Source organism: Phyllostomus discolor, chromosome 4 (genome assembly GCF_004126475.2).
Source record: "Phyllostomus discolor isolate MPI-MPIP mPhyDis1 chromosome 4, mPhyDis1.pri.v3, whole genome shotgun sequence".
Taxonomy (NCBI): domain Eukaryota; kingdom Metazoa; phylum Chordata; class Mammalia; order Chiroptera; family Phyllostomidae; genus Phyllostomus; species Phyllostomus discolor.
The window spans coordinates 89,734,697-89,755,617 of record NC_040906.2 but is presented as its reverse complement, the minus strand read 5'-3'; the positions used below and the strand labels follow the sequence as shown (position 1 = coordinate 89,755,617).

The following is a 20,921-nucleotide window of genomic DNA, read 5'->3' as shown; positions in this document are numbered from 1 at the left end:
CTAGGCTGGGAGCACTTAAAAATAAATCAGTCAGGTCAAGGTAGACATTAATCCTTTTGCTCCAGAGCTTATTCTTATATTTTTTTTAAGTTAATGAACTGGAGCAGAGCACTAGAATGTTCTTAGTGTAAAGCCCCCAATGAACTTCAGGTCAAATGGATATATTTTCTGACCAAGTAAGTGGTCGAGGTGTTGAATCCAGGGCTTCATGGCATTTCCATTCTGCTGATCTTAGGTTGATGGATAGAATACATTGCTTCTCTGACTATTACTTCTTCCCTGCAGTGGGCTCTTAAATCACTAGTGGATATTATTTCAACATTTTTACTTCTGCTCTCAGGAAACTGACAAATGCCTATTTCTGAAGCAGTGTGCTTAGGATCCATGAAGATAAAAGAGCTTTGGGGCCTGTTGCCTGTCTTAGAAGCTTGCAACCTAGTTAGGAGCTTATAAACTTTGAAAGGCAACAATTCAGGCAGTACATGAGTACTGTAGGGCAGACAGACATTAGAGGACTTTCTGTCCCTGCGGATGGAGAGTCAGGAGGAATTTGAGGTAATATGTACGATGATATAGGCTTTGAATCTTGGCTTCATTCATTCATTCAATAAGTAGTTATTGAGGTAGAAACACAGTTAAAAGGAGGCACCTGCATGTCACATTTTGCTTACCTCACCATACCCTACTCTATTTTTCTTGTTGGTAATCATGACTTTATGTTTTATATTCACTTGTTTATTTATTTTTGCTATCATCAATTAGAATGTAAACTCTAAGATCTGTGACTTTTTTTTGCTTATTGCTATTTCTAGAGTGCCTAAACAGTGCCTGGCCCATAGTAAGTGCTCAGTAAACACTTAGCTGACTGAGTGAAATGCCCGTGTGGGTGAGCACAGAGAGCAATGGTAGTTCAAGATTCATAGAAAAGTTAGATGGAAAGGAGGTATGTCAGGGATTTATGAGAGAATGTGCAAGGCCTCTGCCGGGACAGTAAAAAACAAATGCACAGGGGCATAAGGAATCATTTAGGTAGCAAACCAGAAAGCCTTCAGTGCAAGTCAGAACATTACCCCTTCTCAATCTTACAACATTGATTTCCCTCTTCCTCACTCTCTTTCTTTTTTTTAAATTATATTTAAATAGTTGCAGTACAATTTTCTATCTTTTACTCCCATCCTAACCCACCCACCCAGCCCTTCCCTCCTCCCTCCCATTTTCACCCGCCCCTAGTTTTTATCCATGTGTCCTTTATATTCGTTCCTGTAAACCCTTCCCCTTTTCCCCTGAAATTCCCTCTCCTCTCCCCTCTGAACACTGTCAGACTGGTCTCCATTTCAGTGTCTTTGGTTATATTTTGCTTGTTTCTTTGTTTGTTCTTTAGGCTCCTGTTAAAGGTGAGATCATATGGTATTTGTCTTTCACTGCCTGGCTTGTTTCACTTAGCATAATACTTTCCAGTTGCATCCATGCTGTTGCAAAGGGTAGGAGCTCCTTCTTTCTTTCTGCTGCATAGAATTCCATTGTGTAAATGTACCATAGTTTTTTGATCCATTCATTTACTGATGGGCACCTAGGTTGCTTCCAACACTTGGCTATTGTAAATTGTGCTGCTATGAACATTGGGGTGCATAGGTTCTTTTGGATTGGTGTTTCAGGGTTCTTAGGATATAGTCCCAGCAGTGGAATTGCTGAGTCAAAAGGCAGATCCATTTTTAGTTTTCTGAGGAAATTCCATACTGCTTTCCATAGTGGTGTACCAGTCTGCAATCCCACCAACAGTGCACTAGGGACCCCTTTTCACCACAACCTCTCCAACACTTGTTGTTTGTTACTTTGTTTATGATGACCATTCTGACTGGTGTGAAGTGGTATCTCATTGTGGTTTTAATTTGCATGTCTCTGATAGCTAGCACTATTGAGCATCTTTTCATGTGTTTCTGGATCCTCTGTATGTCCTCCTTAGAGAAGTGTCTGTTCAAGTCCTTTGCCCGTTTTTTAATTGGGTTGCTTGTCTTCTTAGAGTGGAGTCATGTAAATTATTTATATATTTTGGAGATTAAACCCTTGTCTGAGGTATCATTGGCAAATATGTTTTCCCATATGGTTGGTTCTCTTTTTATTTTAATACTGTTTTCTTTAGCTGTGCAGAAGCTTTTTATTTTGATGAGATCCCATTTGTTTATTCTTTCCTTTATGTCCCTTGCTCTGGGGACATAATTTCACCCAGTAAAAAATTTTCTGGGTGAAATATCTGAGATTTTCCTGACTGTTTCCCTTAGGACTTTACTGGTGACATGGCCTATATTTAAGTCTTTTGTCCGCCTTGAATTTATTTTTGTGTATGGTGTAAGTTGGTGCTCGAGTTTCTTTCTTTCTTTTTTTTTTTGCATGTAGCTGTCCAGTTTTCCCAACACTTGTTAAAGAGACTGTTTTTACTCCATTTTATGTTGATGCCCCCTTTTTCAAATATTAATTGACTATAGAGACTTGGGCTTATTTCTGGGCTCTCTGTTCTGTTCCATTGATCCATGTGCCTGTGTTTATGCCAGTACCACGCTGTTTTGATTACAATGGCCTTGTACTACAGTTTGGTATCAGATATTGTGATCCTTCTTACTTTGCTTTTCTTTCTCAAAATTGCAGCAGCTATTTGGGGTTGTTTATGGTTCAATATAAATTTTTGAAGTGTTTGTTCTATGTCTGTGAAATAAGCCATTGGTACTTTAATAGGTATTGCATTGAATGTGTAAATTGCTTTGAGTAGTATGGACATTTTGATGATGTTAATTCTTCCAATCCATGAACACGGTATATGTTTCCATTTGTTTGTGTCTTCCTTGATTTCTTTCTTCAGGGTTGTGCAGTTTTCTGTATACAGGTCTTTTACTTCCTTGGTTAGATTTATTTCTAGGTATTTTATTTTTCTTTTACTATGTCAAATGGGATTTTTTTTCCTGATTTCTGTTTCTGCTGTTTCATTGTTGGTATACAAAAATGCCTTTGATTTCTGGATATTGACTTTGTATCCTGTAGTTTTGCCAAATTCACTTATTACGTCAAGCAGTTTTTTAGCCAAGTCTGTAGGATTTTCTAGGTACACTATCATGTCATCTGCAAACAATGACAGTTTTGTTTCCTCCTTTCTGATTTGGAATACCTTTTATTTGTTTTTCTTGTCTGATCACTGTGGCTGAAACTTCCAATACTGTATTGAATAGAAGTGGTGAAAGTGGACAGCCTTGTCTTGTTCCTGATCTTAGTGGAAAAGATTTTAGTTTTTGCCCATTGAGTATGATGTTGGCTGTAGGTGTCTCATATATGGCCTTTATTATGTTGAGGAATGCTCCCTCTATTCCCACTTTGCTGAGTGTTTTTATCAAAAATGGGTGCTGTACCTTATCAAATGCTTTTTCTGCATCTATTGATATGATCATGTGATTTTTGTCCTTGCTTTTGTTTATGTGATGTATTACATTTACTGATTTGCAAATATTGAACCATCCTTGCATCCCTGGGATGAATCCTACTTGGTCATGGTGTATGATCTTTTTAATGTATTGTTGGATGCGGTTTGCCAATATTTTGTTGAGGATTTTAGCATCTACGTTCATCAGTGATATTAGCCTGAGGTTTTCTTTCTTTGTTGTGTCTTTATCTGGTTTTGAGATTAGGATGATGCTGGCCTCATAAAAAGAGTTTGGGAGTCTTCCATCTTTTTCAGATTTTTTGGAATACTCTGTGAAGGATAGGGGTTAGCTCTTCCTTAAATGCTTTGTAGAATTCTCCTGTGAAACCATTTGGCCCAGGGCTTTTGTGTGTTGGGGTTTTTTTGATTACTGCTTCAATTTCATGTGCTGCTATTGGTCTGTTCAGGCTTTCTGCTTCTTTTTCATTGAGTTTTGGAAGATTATATTTTTGTAGAAATTTGTCCATTTCACCTAGGTTGTCAAATTTCTTGGCATACAGTTCTTCATAGTAATTTTTTATACTCCTTTGTATTTCTGTGGTACCAGTTGTAATCTCTCCTCTTTCATTTCTGATTGTGTTTATTTGGGTCTTCTCTCTTTTTTTCTTGATGAGTCTACTGAAAGGCTTATTGATTTTGTTCATCTTTTCAAGAACCAGATCCTGGGTCATTGATCTTTAGAATTGTGCTTTTAGTCTCTATGTCATTTAATTCTGCTCTGATCTTGGTTATTTCCTTCCTTCTACTTGCTCTGGGCTGTCTATGTAGTTGTTCCTCAAGGTCTTGTAGCCGTAGGGTTAGGTTGTTTGTTTGGAATGTTTCTATCTTTTTAAGGTAGGCCTGTATTGCTATGAACTTCCCTCTCAGGGCTGCCTTTGCTGTATCCCATAAGTTTTGGGTTCTTGTGAGTTCATTTTCATTTGTTTCCAGAAACTTTTTGATTTCTTCCCTAACTATTCTTGACCCATTCATTGTTTAATAGCATGCTATTTAATCTCCATGATTTTCAGCATTTTGAGTTTTTTCCCTTGGGGTTGGTTTCTAGTTTCAGTCCCTTTTGGTCAGAGAAAATGCTTGGTATAATTTCAGTTTTCTTAAATTTGCTGAGGCTTGTTTTGTGTCCTATCATGTGGTCTATCTTTGAAAATTTTCCATGTGCATTTGAAAAGAATGTGTATTTTGCTTCTTTGGGATGGAGGGTTCTGTATATATCAGTAAAGCCCATTTCATCTAGGACGTTGTTCAATGCCACAATATCTTTGTTGATATTTTGTTTGGAAGATCTGTCCACTTTTGATAGTGGGGTGTTAAAATCCCCTACTATAATTGTGTCGCTGTCAATATCTTTCTTGAAGTGCTCTATGACTTTATGTATTTGGGTGCATATATGTGTACAGTGTCTGTCTTCTTGGTGTATTCTTCCCTTGAGTATTATGAAGTGACCTGGGTCTCTTTTTATGGCCCTATTTTTGAAGTCTGTTTTGTCTGATATGAGTACTGCTACCTCGGCTTTTTTTCCTGTCCGTTTGCTTGGAAAATTTGTTTCCAGCCTTTCACTTTTAGCTTGTGTATATCTTTTGTCCTGAGGTGGGTCTTTTGTAGGCAACATATGTGTGGGTCATGCTTTCTTATCCATTCAGCTGTTCTATGTCTTTTCACTGGAGCATTTAATCCATTTACATTTAAGGTTATTACTGATAGGTACTTATTCATTGCCATTTTCATACTTGTGTTCCTCTCTCTCTTTCTTTTCTTTCTTTTCCTTAAAGCAGGCCCTTTAGCATCTCTTGCAGAGCTGGTTTGGTGGAGGTGTATCCTTTTAGACTTCTTTTGTCTAGAAAGCTTCTTATTTGGCCTTCTATCTTGATTGAGAGCCTGCTGGGTAAAGTAGCCTTGGTTGCAGACCTCTGGTTCTCATTACTTGGACTATTTCTTGCCAACCTCTTCTGGCTTGGAGTGTTTCCATTGAGAAGTCAGCTGCTAACCTTATGGGGGCTCCCTTGTATGTTACTTCCTGCTTCTCCCTTGCTGCTTTTACAGTTCTCTCTTTGTCTTGGTATTTTGCCATTTTAATTATGATATGTCTTGAAGTGATCCTCTTTCGGTTCCTCTTGATTGGAACTCTGTGTGTTTCCTGGATTTGTGTGACTTTTTCTCTCATCAAATTAGGGAAGTTTTCCGTCATTACTTTTTCAAATAGGTTTTCTATCCCTTGTTCTTCTTCTCCTTCTGGCATCCCTATTATATGGATATTATTACGTTTCATATTGTCTTGCATTTCTCTTAATCCCTCTTCATTTTTTCTGAGTCTCTTTTCCTTTTCTTGCTCTTTCTGGGTGTTTTCTTCTACTTTGTCCTCTAGCTTGCTGATCCGATCTTCTGCTTCATCGATCCTGCTTTTCATACCTTCTACTGTGTTCTTCAGTTCAGAAATTGTATTCTTCATTTCCTCTTTGCCCTTGTTGAGAGTTTCTGTTTCCTTTTTCATGTTGATGTAGTTTTCAGTGAGTTCATTGTAGCTTCCCTGTAGTTTCTGGTAGCTCATTGTGAGTTCATTGAGGTTCCTGACAATCATTGCTTTGAACTCAATATCTGATAGTTGAGTTGCCTCTATTTCATTTAGCATTCTTTCTGAGGCTTCCTCCCTTCCTTTCATTTGGGGTTTGTTTCTTTGTCTTCCCCTTGTTTGTGAGACTCTTCTTGTTAGCCTCAGCTTCTTAAATTGATCTGTTCTGGCTCCCTAGGTTTGTGGTGTGAACTTCTGTAGTAGAATAGCAGTGTGTTTCAGTGGTGCAGTTTCCTTCCTCACTGGTCTTGGGCTGTCATTCAAGTTGGCTTTGTGTTTGCCTCTGGGTTTTGATTGTTGTTGTGTCTTTTTTGGTGGTTCCTTCCCACCAGCTGTTTGAATGAGGGTCACTCTGTCCACCACCTCTTGTATTTTGTTGTGTTGATAAGGGCAGGTTGTGTTGAAGCTGGTTCTTCCGTGTGTATAAGCTTTTAAGGATTCTCTCTTGCTCTTGTTCAGTTGTTTCTATTGGGTATTGTCTCTGCTGTTTAGTTGTATTTTCAGATAGTTCCTGGATTGAAGTTTGTGTGGTTACCACTCCCTCCTTCACCTTCTTCTGTTGTTATCTGTTAGTGGTTTCTTTGTTGTTGGGTTTCCTCTTCCAGTGGGTATCCTGGTGTTCACCACTTCCACCTATCCTTTTTCAGTTGGAGGCGGAAGGCAAAATGGTTTAAGACGGCATGAGTGTATTCTATGATATTTATAGTAGCGGCCAGTAGAGAAGAGATAGGAGATCCTTTGACTATGTGTAGTGTTAACCGTGATCTTCCACCCAGCTAGCTGATTTTTAGAAAGGATGGAAAGGAGATAAGACCCGTGTTGGGGAAAGAAGGATTGTGAGTTGGATCTATAAAGCAGGGAGATTGTGGGAGGTCAGATTATGGGGCAAGGTGAGAGTAAAGGATAGTAAATAGGTGTAGTGTGTGAGAGAATATAGTTAACCACTACAGTAATAAAGCTCAGAAGACTTTGAAATGAGCTGAGATCTGGGAGGGGTGTTGTGAAGTAATTACAATTGCATGGAACAGCAATTATTTATAATACTATTATGGCAACAATCATATGACAGAATCTGTGAGATCTAGGTAACAAGAATAGGGAGTACAGAACCTCGAGTAGTGTGCTAGTGAGACACAGGTGAGTTAAAGGACAGTAGATTAGCAATACACTATGAAAGAGATATCAGGGGAAAGCTGTCAGGTCATACAATATTACCAGCCTAGCAAAGCAGACTATACAAAAAGAAGAGGGATACAAAAATACTATTAAAAAAGATGTAAGAATACTGGAAAAATAATATTACAAATATGCAATAACTTGCAGGTTCTCTGTAATAGCAGAGTAAAATTTGTCTCACTGTCTCAGCTGTTGTGATGCCCCTTCTTTGGGTTCAACTTTGGTCTTTTCACAGATCCAGGATTTTGTCTCACTTGTAGGTATTTAAAAAATAAAAATAAAAAAGGCAGACAAAGGAAGGAAGAAGAAATAAAATTGGAGGAAAGAAAGGAGGAAGGAATAAAACAAAGCAGAAAAGAGAGGAAAAAGAAATTAAAAGGGAATAAAAATAATAAAAATTAAAAAATTAAGAATTGTTAAAAAATAGAATAAAATTAAAAAGGCTCTTGGTTTCAAAGTGGCCAAACCAGTTTTTCTCCTCTGTCTGGCTGCAGAAGGCTGAGGGGTGATTAGTATGGCTTTTCTTCCTCCGTCAGCCAGCGGTGCACACTGTCTGGGAAGCTATGTGCTTCCTCAGCCCCATGCCCTGGGTGTGGGAATCAGGCCTTTCCCCAGGGTTACTGCTGTGGATTGGGGTGTGGGGATGCTTTCCTGCATGAGCGCACCCCTGGCTGGGTGGCAGGGAGGCTGGAGCAATTGATCACTTTAGGAGAATTCCCTAAACAGTGTCTGTCTTTTCACTCCTTCCTCTTGAGAAATTCCTCCTATTCAAGCCTGCTGCTCCACACAATGGCCTGGCTTCTCCTGCAGCCCAACTCTCCAGCCAGACTGGTGACCATGGGGGTGAGGGCTCCTTGTGCGACCCAGCCCTGCCGGTGTCCATAGCCTCCAAGGGTGCTCGTAGCCCTTGTGTGTTTGCTAGCAACTGGGTTCCTCCCAAATGCCACTCAGACCTTGTTTGGCTGGGGAGGGAGCAGTTGTCCCGGCTCTCTCCCAAGGACTCTGTGGCAAACCCAGCAGTGGGCACTGAGCCTGGGGCTGTAGCCCCTGGACCCTGCACGGGTCCCTGGGACCCTACCGTGTTGCAGCACTCCTCTTAGGGTCTGGTTTTTCGGTTCCACCACAATCCTTGGTCCCCTATTTTCACATATGCTGAAGTATGTTGGTTGTTTGCTCCTCTACTCTGTAGGTCGGCCAGGATTTTCTCCCCTGTGCAGAGGGAAGTCGAATCTGCTCCTTCCTACCCTGATGCCATCTTAGAGCCTCCATATCTTTCTCCCTTTTATTTTTTTTCCACATTTACTGAGCACTTAACTATGTCCCAGCCAGCCCCAATAGCAACAGAGATACAAGAAGGAATAAAGCATGGTGGGATATTTGACTTTGAAGAGCACAGTTATCCATCCTGAAGGTTATATTTTATTTTTTAATTATATTTTGTTGATTATGCTATTTCAGTTGTGCCATTTTCCCCTCTTTGCTCCCCCTCCACCCAATGCCCTCCATTCCCTCAGGCAATACCCACACCTTTGTTCATGTTCATTGCTCATGCGTGTAAGTTCTTTGGCTATTGCATTATCTGTACTGTACTATACATCCCCATGGCCATTCTGCAACTATGTTTGTACTTCTTTAATCCCCTCACCTCCTCACCCATTCCCCCAAACACACCTCCCATCTGGCAACCATCAAAACACTCTCCATATACTTGGTTCTGTGTCTTGTCTTCTTGTTTGCTTTGTTTTTTAAGATTCAGTTGTTGATAGATATGAATTTATTGCCATTTTACTGTTGGTAGTTTTGATCTTTTTCTTAGATAGATCCCTTTGACATTTTATGTAATACTGGTTTTGTGATAATAAACTCTTTTAGTTTTTTTCTTCTCTGGGAAGCTTTTTATCTGCCCTTCAATTCTAAATAATAGCTTAGCTGGGTAGAGCAATCCTGGCTATAGGTCCCTGCTTTTCATGACTTTGAATATTTCTTGCCAGTCCCTTCTAGCTGCAAGTTTCTTTTGAGAAAGCAGCTGACAGTTTTATGGGAACTCCTCTGTGGCTAACTACTGCTTTTCTTGCTGTTCTTAAGATTCTCTCTTATTATTTACCTTTAGCATTTTAATTATGATGTGTCTTAGAGCGGGCCTCTTTGCATCCATCTCCTTTGGAACTCTCTGCACTTCCCTGACTTGCATGTCTATTTCTTTCACCAAATTAGGGAAGTTTTCTTTTATTATTTTTTCAAATAGATTTCCAATATCTTACTTTTTCTCTTCTTCTGGCATTCCCATGATGCAAATGTGCATCATGGGACCTTTTGAAGTTGTCCCAGAGGCTGCTTATACTCTCATTTTTTTGGATTCTTTTTCTTCTTGTTATTCTGATTGGTTGTTTTTTGCTTCCTTATGTTCCAGATCATTGATTTGATTCTTGGCTTCATCCACTCTGCTTTTGTTTCCCTTTAAATTGTTCTTTATTTCAATTAGTGTAGGCTTCATTTATGACTGGGTCTTTTTTATGCTCTTGAGCATCTTTATAAACAGTATTTTGAACTCTGCATCTGAGAGATTGCTTATCTCCATTTTGTTTGGTTCCTTATCTGGCATTTTGATCTGTTCTTTCATTTGGGTTTCTTTGTCTCCTTATTTTTGCAGCCTCCTTGTGTTTGTGTCTATGTATTGAGTAGAGCTGCTATGGCTCCTTGTCTTGGTAGCATGGCCTAATGTAGTAGGTCTCCTGTAAGGTCCAGTGGCACAGGCTCCCCTGTCACCCAAGTTGAGTACTGGTGGTATGTCCTTCATGTGGGCTGTGTATACCCTCCTCTTGTAGTTGAGGTTTGATTGCTATTGGTAGGTCAATGGGAGGTATACCCAAGCCAGTCAGCTGCAAGGAATGGCTGTGACCACTGATCACCAACCTCTGCCTTCTGTGGAGGATCAGCTGTGCAGGGGCAGGGTGGTGGTGCTCCAATGTGGTCTATAGCTTCCCACTGAGTGCACAGGCTCTGGGATTTCCTAGGTTGTGCAGGCCAAGGTCAGCCCCCACTAGTGTTCTGTCTGGGACCACCCTACATGAGCTACAAAGCAATTTGCAGATGGCTGCTACTTGTCATGGGCTTGGAGGTTCCCAGGCAAAGCCAAGCTGTGAACCTAGGCTGGCTGCTGCTAATGCTGGGCCTGTGGTCACTTAGCAAGAAATATAGAGGCTGAGGGCTTGTTGAGGCTGACTGCTGCTTGTTTGAGAGAATTTAGGAAATTGTGAAGCATAAGGCAAGACCAGGCATTCATATGGAAGAGTCACGGTTAACAGCCTCCTTGTGCCCATAACCTGGGTGGGGAAGAGCCTCAGTGGATCTCCAGGGTAGAGCAAAGAGTGTTACCCAAGTTGGTGGAGTCTCAGATAAGACACCTGTCTTCTGGCTCTGTGGCTTTGTGGGGGAGGGTTTAGAAAAGGAACAATGGCCTGTACCTGCCTTTCTGTCTGGGAGAAAGCTGTCCCCCAGCTCTTGCCTTGATGCCAGACACTTCAGTTCCTCTCTGCATGCTATTGGTGCCTTTTGATTGCTACCTCTGTGTTGGAGCTCAGAATGAGTGAGTGTGAGTAAGTCTATGTGATAGTTCTTTAAGAGGAACAGCTTGGGACTCCAGAAGTTTCTTCCATTGACTCAATCCCCACTTATTTTTGCAACCAGAAATTATGAGGACTTATCTTCCTGGTCCTGGAACCTTGGACTAGGAGATTTGATGTGAGGCTGGAACTCCTCGTTTCTGAGACAGCTCTCCCAAATTTTCATCCACCATACATGGGTGCAGAACAAATCTGGTATCTCCACCCCTCTGCATCTCCACCTCTCCCACTAGTCTGGATGGATACGGTTTCTTTAAGTCCATAGTTATCTGACTTTATTCAACTCGATTTCTGACAGTTCTGAGTGAAGGGAGCTTTATAATTTAGTTGTAATTTTGATGTGGTTGTGTGAGGAGGCAACCTACACCTGTTTTGACTGGAACACCCAAACTGAAGATTTTTTTAGGAAAAAATCAACTTATACAAAAATATAAGGAACTATTTTTTTGGACAAAAACTTTTATGTGTGTTTCTAGCTTTTACTTGTTGTTTACAGCATTAACATTGGCATCTGGTCATTAGTTTAAAGATTACAGTTCCTGGAATTCATCTGTGACTTACTAATACTGATTGATATGTATGTATTTATGTATCTGACACAATCAAAAAACCATTGTAAAGGATTAATGTAGTGATTGGTAAATAAAATCAATGTAAACACCAGAAGATGATTCACATGTATTTAATGAAAAGACTATATAAAGAGGGTACAAACTTGTGCTTATCCTGGGAAGAATGTATGTGTGTATGCATGTGAGCTTCTTTGACTTTGCAGAAGAGAAAGTATCTTTTTCTTCTCATTTCTCTCTTCTCAGGAATAATTCCAGCTAATGGGAAGATGAATGTGACTGTAATGTTTACACCCTTTCAGTATGGGATGGCACAAATAAAAATGCAGTTATGGATTTCACAGTTCAACCCTCAACCCTATGAATGTGTCTTCACTGGAACATGCTATCCCAATATGGCTTTAAAGTACAGCAGCTTTGGAATATTTTTGCTTATTCTTAAAACTTTTTCAAAAATCTGTCTTCCTTCTATTCTGTTTTTCTTTCTTGTAACAGAATGCCATCAAAAACTCACTTAAAAGTTTAAAAATATAATGAGAACACATAGAATATCTCTATGATTTTAGCAACTGTTGCTTCTGCCAAGAGGGGAAGCATTGACTGAGATACAGAGGTTTTCAGGGGATACATTTTTTCATTAATGACGACTGGTGTGCTGTTTGAGTTTTTGACCTCATATACATAGTATTGTTTACTCAAAATTTAAATCATTAGGTATGAACAACATAACTTTTCAAAGCCCCAGCATTCAACTCAGAGTTACAATATGAAGTGGGATTAAGTTTTACAATTCTTAAAATGTATTCTGAAGTTCTATTTTTATTGGAATGTGAGCTTGTATTTTATATCCCAGTGTGTCTAGTTAATACTATAAGTTTTATTCTAATACACATGACTTTTATAAAAGTTAAAAGGAAAATTTGTCTCAGTATAAACACTAATCTTAGACAATTCTTATAAATATTTTGGAAATGATAAAGAAATAGCTTGATTTTCTTCTTCTCTTTATGTATAGATACACATTACATATGTACATCATAAGTGTAACTTTATGATTTGTTATATATCATGATTTTTTTCCTAAAGACACCACTTGAGTCGGATTTTTGCTTATCTGTCTCTCCATAGACTTGTTCTTAACTACGTGATAACATTACATAGGAGAAGCACCATACAAATGCTGACATATACTATTTCTAAACGATTGTGTTTTGGTCTCCCAACTAGTTTAGTATCTTATTTAGCACACTTTTTACATTTTCAAGGACTATGTTTCAAGACCTGCATATCTCTCTAATCTGAAAATAGTCCTATAACATACAAATTTCACCATGAAGGGAAAAAAATTATCTGGCTTCAGTGTGCCCTGAAAGCTTCATAGGTTGCTTTTTTTGTTTCAGAATAGGTTATGTGATGGACTTACTCATGTCCTAAACTTTCCACAGCCAAATTCCACATGTAACTCTTTAATATATCACTTTCTTAGGCATCTTCATTTTCATTGTTAACACTAGCAATTAGATTTCTTAAAGAGACTGTTTTTTAACACCTTCAATTTTTTCGTTGTTTCTCAATATTCACAGTTGAAGTGATATCAAAACTCTTTTGAGATGTTGGTGCTGAGCCACAGCTTAGTCCTCAACCAAGCACCTCATCCGTGCACATCATACCATGTCCATCAAAGTGTGTCTCACCACAGGACAGGTTCCCCTATGCCATAGACCTCCCAGGACACTCTCAAATAAGCACTGTTAGATTTGAGATTACTGGCATGTCACCCACCATGCAGTGGGGCCTGTTCAACAAGTGTACAGCAAATGCATATTGACTGTCAGAATGAATGAATGTTGGTATATTCTTATATATGTACTATCATGGAAATGTGTACCCCTGTGAAATAAGTGTTCAGGTGTTCTTGCTTAAAGGAATGCTTCATAGGTAACACTTATGAACATAATGTAATTCAACTACATTTCATAATAAATAACTCAGATAGCTCCCATAGGCATGTTAGCAGCAGTGTATATGCATATATACATATGTCCAAAGGCAGTTTGCAGTTTTATTCAAACATTAGTCTGAATCTCCTTTTGAAAGATCTTAGTACAAATGGTGAGCATAATTATTCTTTTACCAGGAAGATAAATCAATTTAGGTTTTTTTTTAATGTAGTAAATTTAGTTACTGAAAACCAATAACCTAGAAGTAAATTTTGCTAGACAATGAGAGCAATTTTCAACATAATCATGTTTTCCACTTGTTACATTCTTTGAGAATGTAAGAAAAACAGTCATTTGTAAGCTATTTTGATGTAAATTATTTGTCCTTTGGTATGCTGACATTGCGTTTATTTTAGTAGACCAATGTTTTAATACACCAGTTGATTTTCAATGACTAGTTAATGAACTGTAAGTCATGGTATTATCTGAAGGAAGATAAAAATAGGAACCTTGAGTTGTTGGATTATATACAAGTACTAATTTAATATGTGTTTTAAACTATAGATTAGAAGAATTTAAAAGATTAAGTATTCTTTCTAAGAAAGAACACATTCCTCCAGAAAAGTCAATAATACAAATAAATTTTCACCGATTGCCAGCAAAATTAAAACCTCCAAAGAGTAAGGTAAGTGGGCATCACACTAACCATGATGGGAGGAGTACGAGAGAAGCAAAATAATGAATTTTTCTTCGTGATTTGGTCTCAGGAAATTGAATATCAGAACTTGAGATTTCCAGTAGATTTATCAAATCCATTTGCTGTGGCATCTGTTTTAAACCAAGAACCAGGAAAATTGAAGATTAAAGAATTAAGAGAAGGTAACCAGCTGATCTACCTTAAATCAGCACCTAGGAAGAATATAAAACAATTATTGCTTGTGGCATTTACTATTTATGAACAATAGCAACAAAACTCAGATGGCTAAGCTTTGCCATTGGGACTGTGTTTTTCTTTTAGCAAATGCTTCTGATTTGATTTCTGGTATAATAATTGTTTGCTCCTATCCTCAGTTTTGGACCAAGGCAATGAGATTTCAAAAACAAGACAGATGAAGGAAGCACTGTTTGAACAGAAAGTCAGACAGGACACTTGTGAGGAGAATGAAAATCATCTTAAGTGGTAAATATTGAGCAATTATTTGTATCAAGTGACAGTACTTTGTTTTTGGTAATGGCTTTTTTTTTTTAATATGAGACGATGAAAAGTTGTAATTCTTTGAAATAATTTTGATTATTCTTTTCCTCCACTGGACCTTCTATTTCAGCATGAAGTTTTTATTAGGAACAAATCAATGTGACCAAACTATGGCTTTTCCTAAGCATGACCAGACAGTAGCAGAACTGGAGTGCATGTGGGAGAAGCCAGGACACTGCTCCTTGCTGCCTGCTGCTGCCCATACCCACTCATTCCCCAACAGCCCCAAATCTTACTGCACCAGGAGCCCCCAGGGGCCTTCTGGGGAGTCCAGCAGTGCAGGCTGTGGTGGGGCAGGTTTCTGATGGAGATTTTAAAATTTGGATGTGAGACTTCTATATGTGCTCCTGCAATCAAAATTGGAACCCTTTTCAGAATTTTTTTTAAATCAGGTCATACCAGTGCATCTATATGTTTGTCAATTCAGCTAAAGCAAACTTTAGAAACCTTTAAACTAAGCTAAAAAAAAGACTTCTGGAGAGGGTCTTCAACATGCTGTCTGGGCCATTCACCTGCCCAGGCATTCCCCACCTGGTCACCCTGCCACCTGTCTGCATGGCAGTCGAAGGTGCCCTTTGTTCTCATGGAAATACCTTCTGCTTCAGTTTAAGTCTGTATTCAGGGTCTCACTTCAGCTAAATAGGAAGTATTCCAAGTAACCGAAGAACATTTTTAATATATTTTTATTTTTCATTTATACTTGACATACAATATTATATTAGTTTCAGGTGTTCAACCAGTGATTAGACATATAACTTACTAAGTGATCATGCCAATAAATCTAGTAGCCACCAATTGTACTGCTTATTCTCTTTACCTTTGTCATGCAACCCCCAATCCTTCTCCTGTCTGGCAACCATCAAAATGTTCTCTGAATCTGAGTCTGTTTCTGTTCCACTTGTTTATTTCATTTTTAAGATTCAATTGTTGATAGATACATAATTATTGCCAATTTATTGTTCATATTTCTTATCTTCTTTTTTCCTTTTCTTCTTCTTAAAGAAGACTAACATTTCATTTAGTACTGATTTGATGGTGATAAATTCCTTTAGCTTTTTCTTGTCTGGGAAGCTCTTTATACGTTCTTCATTTCTAAATGACAGCTTTGCTGGGTAGAGTAATCTTGGTTTAGGTCATTTCATCATTTTGAATATTTCGAGCCAATCCCTTCTGGCCTGAAATGTTTCTATTGAGAAAGCAGCTGACAGTCTTATGGGAGCTCCCTTATGGGTAATTAATTGCTTCTGTCTTACTGTTTTTAAGATTCTTTTTTTGTGTGTGTTTAACCTTTAGCATTTTAATTATGATATGTCTTGGTGTAAGCCTCTTTGGTTTTATCTTGTTTAGGACTCTCTGTGCTTCGTGGACTTCTATGTCTATTTCTTTCACCAGGTTACAGAAGTTTCCCATCATTATTTTCTCACATAGGTCTTTATTTATTTACTTTTATTGTTCAAGTAAGTTGTCTCCATTTTTACCCCACCATGCCCCTCCTCCTACCCTCAAACCTATCCCCTTCAGCTTTGTCCATATGTCCTTTATACATCACATAGGTTTTTAACTCCTTACTCTCTCTCTTCTCTTTCTGGTACCTCCATGATGCAAATGTTGGTACACAAGAAGTTATCCCAGAGGTTCTTAATACCATCTTCACTTTTTTGGATTCTTTTTTCTTTTTGCCACTCTGATTGGATGTTTTCTGCTTCCTTATATTACAAATCTCTGATATGATCCTGTTTCATCTACTTCACTGTGACTCCCTGTAATGTAGTCTTCATTTCACTTAATGTATTCTTCATTTCTTACTGATTCTTTTTTATTTTCTAGTTCTATTTTTTATGATTTCTATGTCATTATTGAAGTTCTCACTAAGTTCATTTATTCTTCCTCTAAGTTCATCGAGCATCCTTATAACCAGTGTTTTGAACTCTGCATCTAGTAGATTGCTTGTCTTCATTTTGTTTAGCTCTTTTCCTGGAGTTTTGTTCTATTCTTTCATTTTGAGTATGTTTCTTTGTCTCCTCATTTCAGCAGCCAACCTGTGTTTGTTTCTGTGTATTAAGTAGAGCTACTTCCCTGGCTGGTGTGGCTCAGTTGGTTGGAGTGTCATCCTATAAACTGAAATGTTGCAGATTTGATTCCTGGTCAGGGCACATACCTGGGTTGCAGGCTCTGTCCTGGTCAGGGCATGCACAAGAGGCAACCAATTGATGTTTCTCTTTCACATCAATGTTTTCATCTCCTTCTATCTCCTCTCTCTAAATTCAATAAGCATGTCCTCAGGTGAGAATTGAAAAATAAATAAAAAAATGTAGAAGTAGATCTGCTACATTTCCTGGGCTTTGTAGAGTGGTGTTATGTAGTAGATGTCCTGTAGGGTCCAGTGATATAGCCTTCCCAGTAACCCATGGTGGGCACTCCAAGTCCACCACCCCTCCCCATGTGGTCTATGTATACCCTTCTGTTGTAGTTGAACCTTGATTTCAGTTTGCATGTCAGTGGGAGGCATTTACTCCCAAGCAAACTGGCTGTGATGACTCTGAAGGGTTAGCTGTTCAGGGGTCCACCCCATGGAGCAGGGCTTACTTCATTGGGGCTCTGGTGCCCACTGTGTCCACTCCTTGTGTGTGTCACTTGTGAAGGTGGTTGGGTGGTGTTTCAATACATTCCAAAGCTGTCCCCTGGGTACAATGTCTCTGAGGCATCACAGGAGGTTCAGGATAAGGTCAGTTGCCACCTCTCTTCTGCTGGAGGTTACCCAGCATGAGCTACAAAGTGATCTCAGATGTCTGCTACTTGTGTTGGGCTTGGAAGTGCCCAGGAGAGGCCAAGCTGTGAACCAAGGCCAGCTGCAACTACTGCTGAGCCTGGGGATACTTAGCAAAAGGTATTGGGCATGCCAAGGCCAGATGCTGCTTATTTGAGAAATTATAGGAAAGTCCACAGCATGAGCCAAGGCAGGCCATTTGTATAGAAAAGCCACTGGAAAGGAATTGGGTGACCTCACAAGCTGGGTAGGTTGGGGCTTCATGAAATCACCAGAGTGCAGCAAACAGTGTTAGCCAGGGTGTTGGAGACTCAGATATGGTACCCACCTGTAGGCCCTGTCAGGGGAGGGCTCAGCAAAGAAACAATGGCCTCTGCCAGCACTTTTGTTAAGGACAAAGCTGCCCCTCCAGGCTTCACTCTCAGGCCAGACACTTCAGTTTCTCCCTAAATGTCCCAGGTGCCCTTCAGACGGCCACCCCAGCACTGGAACTCACAAGGAGTGAATTCTTACACAGGCCCTATAAGAGGAACACCTGGGACTCCAGCTGCCATTCATCTCACTTGGACACAATCCCCACTAGTTTTTATAGCCAGAAGTTATGGGGACTTCTCTTCTCATAGCTGGACCCTGGGTTGGGAGGCCTATTGCAGGGCTGGGACCCCTCGATCCATAGGGTGGATCTCCACAGACAAATATCCCACCTGATTTTTATCTGCCATACATGGGTGTAGGGCCAGACTTTTCCACATCTTTGCCCCTCCTAGCAGTATGGATGTGGCTTTTCCTTTGTATCCTTAGTTGCAGGATTTCTGTCTAACTAGAATTCAGGTAGTTCTGAATGATGGTTGTTCTGTAATTCAGTTGTAATTTTGATGTGGTTGTAGGAGGATTTGTGCACCATATTTCCCTATGCCATCATCTTCAAAGAGCATTTTTAAAAATACTCTTTCCTGGACTTCCGGCCAAGATAGAGGCATAGGTGGACGCACCGTACCTCCACACACAACCAAGATAGGGACAACAACAATTTAGAAACAGACTAACATCCAGGAATGACAGAAAATTGATCTGAATGGAAGTCGGACAACCAAGAAGTTGAATTACACCTGTGCATCCAGACTGGTAAGAGGGATGGAGACAAGCAGCCAGGTGCAGGTGTCATGACACAGAGAGCAGAGAGTGGTGTGACTGGGCGTGTAAGGCATCCAGGGCATGCAAGACCGCAGCAGGTGGACCCTGAGTGCTCAGATGGCAGCTGGTAGACCCCAGCCCAGGGGTGGCAACCGGCAACCGGAAACCGGCAGACCCAGTGAGGCGGCAGTTGTAAAGCAAGGCAGTGCGCACAACCCAGGATCACAGCGCTGGGAAATAAAGCCTCAAGACACTGATTGAGGACACCTATGGGAGTTGAGGTGCACGGAGAGACACCCAGACTCACAGGGGAGGTCCTTGGAGGGTCCCACGCATGCACAAGCCCACCCACATGGGAATTGGCACCAGAGGGGCCGTTTGTTTGGAGGAAGCAGCAGAGGGGACTGAGGTCCCACGGAGAATGGAGCAACCACCATTGATCCCCCTCAACCCCACCCCCTCATACAACATCACAGCCCAGTGACTAGGGTGCCCTGCCCTGGAGAACACCTAAGGCTCCACCCCTTACTGTAACAGGTGCAAAGAGACCAAAAAAAAAAAAAAGAGAGAGAGAGAGAGATGGCTCAAACAGAATAACAAATCAAAGCCCCAGAACCCATCATTTTAAGCAACCGAGAGATAGCCAACCTATCAGATGCACAGTCCAAAACACTGGTAATCAGGATGCTCACTGAATTGGTTGATTTTGGTCACAAAGTAGATGAACAAATGCAGGCTATGATAAGAGAAATGAAGGAAAATGCACCAATGAAGGGAGGGAACCAATAGTGATGGAAGGAAACTGGGACTCAAAACAATAGAGTGGACCAGAAGGAAGAAAGAAACAACCAAACAGGAAAGAATGGAGAAATAAGAATTCAAAAAAAAAAATGAGGAGAAGCTTAGAAACCTCCAGGACATCTTTAAACGTTCCAACATCTGAATTATAGGGGTACCAGAAGAAGAAGAGGAAGAGCCAGAAGTTGAAAACTTATTTGAACAAATAATAAAGGAGAACTTCCCCATTCTGACAAAGGAACTAGACTTCCAGGAAGTCCAGGAAGCTCAGAGAGTCCCAAAGAAGTTGGACCCAAGAAGGAACACACCAAGGCACATCATAATTACATTAGCCAAGGTAAAAATGAAGAAGAGAATCCTAGAAGCAGCAAGAGATGAGGAGACAGTAACCTACAAAGGAATTCCCATCAGACTGTCAGCTGATTTCTCAAAAGAGACCTTACAGGCAAGAAGGGGCTGAAAAGAAGTATTCCAAGTCATGAAAGGCAAGGACCTACATCCAAGATTGCTCTATCCAGCAAAGCTTTCATTTAGAATGGAAGGGCAGATCAAGTGCTTCTCAGATAAGGTCCAGTTAAAGGAGTTCATCATCACCAAGCCCCTATTATGTAAAATGTTAAAGGGACTTATCTAAGAAAAGAAGATAAAAAAAAACATGTATAGTAAAATGACAGCAAACTCACAGTTATTAACAACCACACCTAAAACAAGACCAAAAGAAACTAAGCAAACAACAAGAACAGGAACAGAACCACAGAAATGGAGATCACATGGAGGGTTAGCAACAGAGGAGTGGGAGGAGGAGAGAGGGGGAAAAGGTACAGAGAAGAAGTAGCATAGATGGTAGGTAGAAAATAGACAGGAGGAGGGCAAGAATAGTATGGGAAATGTAGAAGCTAAAGAACTTATGACACATGGACATGAACTAAAGGGGGGAATGTGGGTGGGAGAGGGTGTACAGGGTGGAGGGGAGTGAAGAGGGGAAATGGGACAACTGTAATAGCATAATCAATAAAATATATTTAAAAAAATATTCTTTCCCTATTGTAAAAATGGACACAATTGTCTTGGTAGAAAACCTAAAAAATATTTATAAAGTGTAGGGAGGGAAAAATAATCACTACAATGCAGTGTTTAAATGTTTTATCATGAACATGTATTCTTTTCATATGATTCTTAAAATGTAAGATAAAAAATAATCAGTATGATGCAATGACCACGTCCTTCTTCTATCTTTGAAATCACATCATAGATTCAGTTTTAAATGCCATGTTGTTCATTTCATATTCCTCCCAACTTTTTTTGTTGAAAGATACTAAACCTGCCAGTAATACCCATATAAACTTGACATAGGTTCACCAGTTGTTAACATTATGCCACACATACTTCTCCTTACTTTCTGCACACACACACACACACACCCCTATTTTTCCTGAATCATTTGAGAGTAAACTGCAGACATGAAGTTCCACTTCTAAAGACTTTAGCATGTAGTTCCTAAAAACAAAGATATTCTCCAACATTACCATAATCACTTGTGAGAAATTTAACATTCATACAATAATATAGTAATAATCAACCCTCACACAAATTTACCCAGTTGTCCCATTAATGTCCTTTATACCTG

General features: G+C 39.7%; 1 protein-coding gene across 2 annotated transcripts in view; it reads left to right on the top strand.

Annotated features, from left to right (window-relative positions):
- CFAP221 (cilia and flagella associated protein 221) overlaps positions 1-20,921 on the top strand; it is a 129,244-nt gene that overhangs the window by 67,761 nt on the left and 40,562 nt on the right. For both annotated transcript variants that reach the window (XM_036023616.1, XM_036023617.1), the window contains 4 exons: positions 11,647-11,806; positions 13,905-14,025; positions 14,108-14,219; positions 14,412-14,520. In XM_036023616.1, the coding sequence (XP_035879509.1) occupies positions 11,647-11,806; positions 13,905-14,025; positions 14,108-14,219; positions 14,412-14,520 (502 nt within the window). The remainder of the gene's footprint in view (positions 1-11,646; positions 11,807-13,904; positions 14,026-14,107; positions 14,220-14,411; positions 14,521-20,921) is intronic.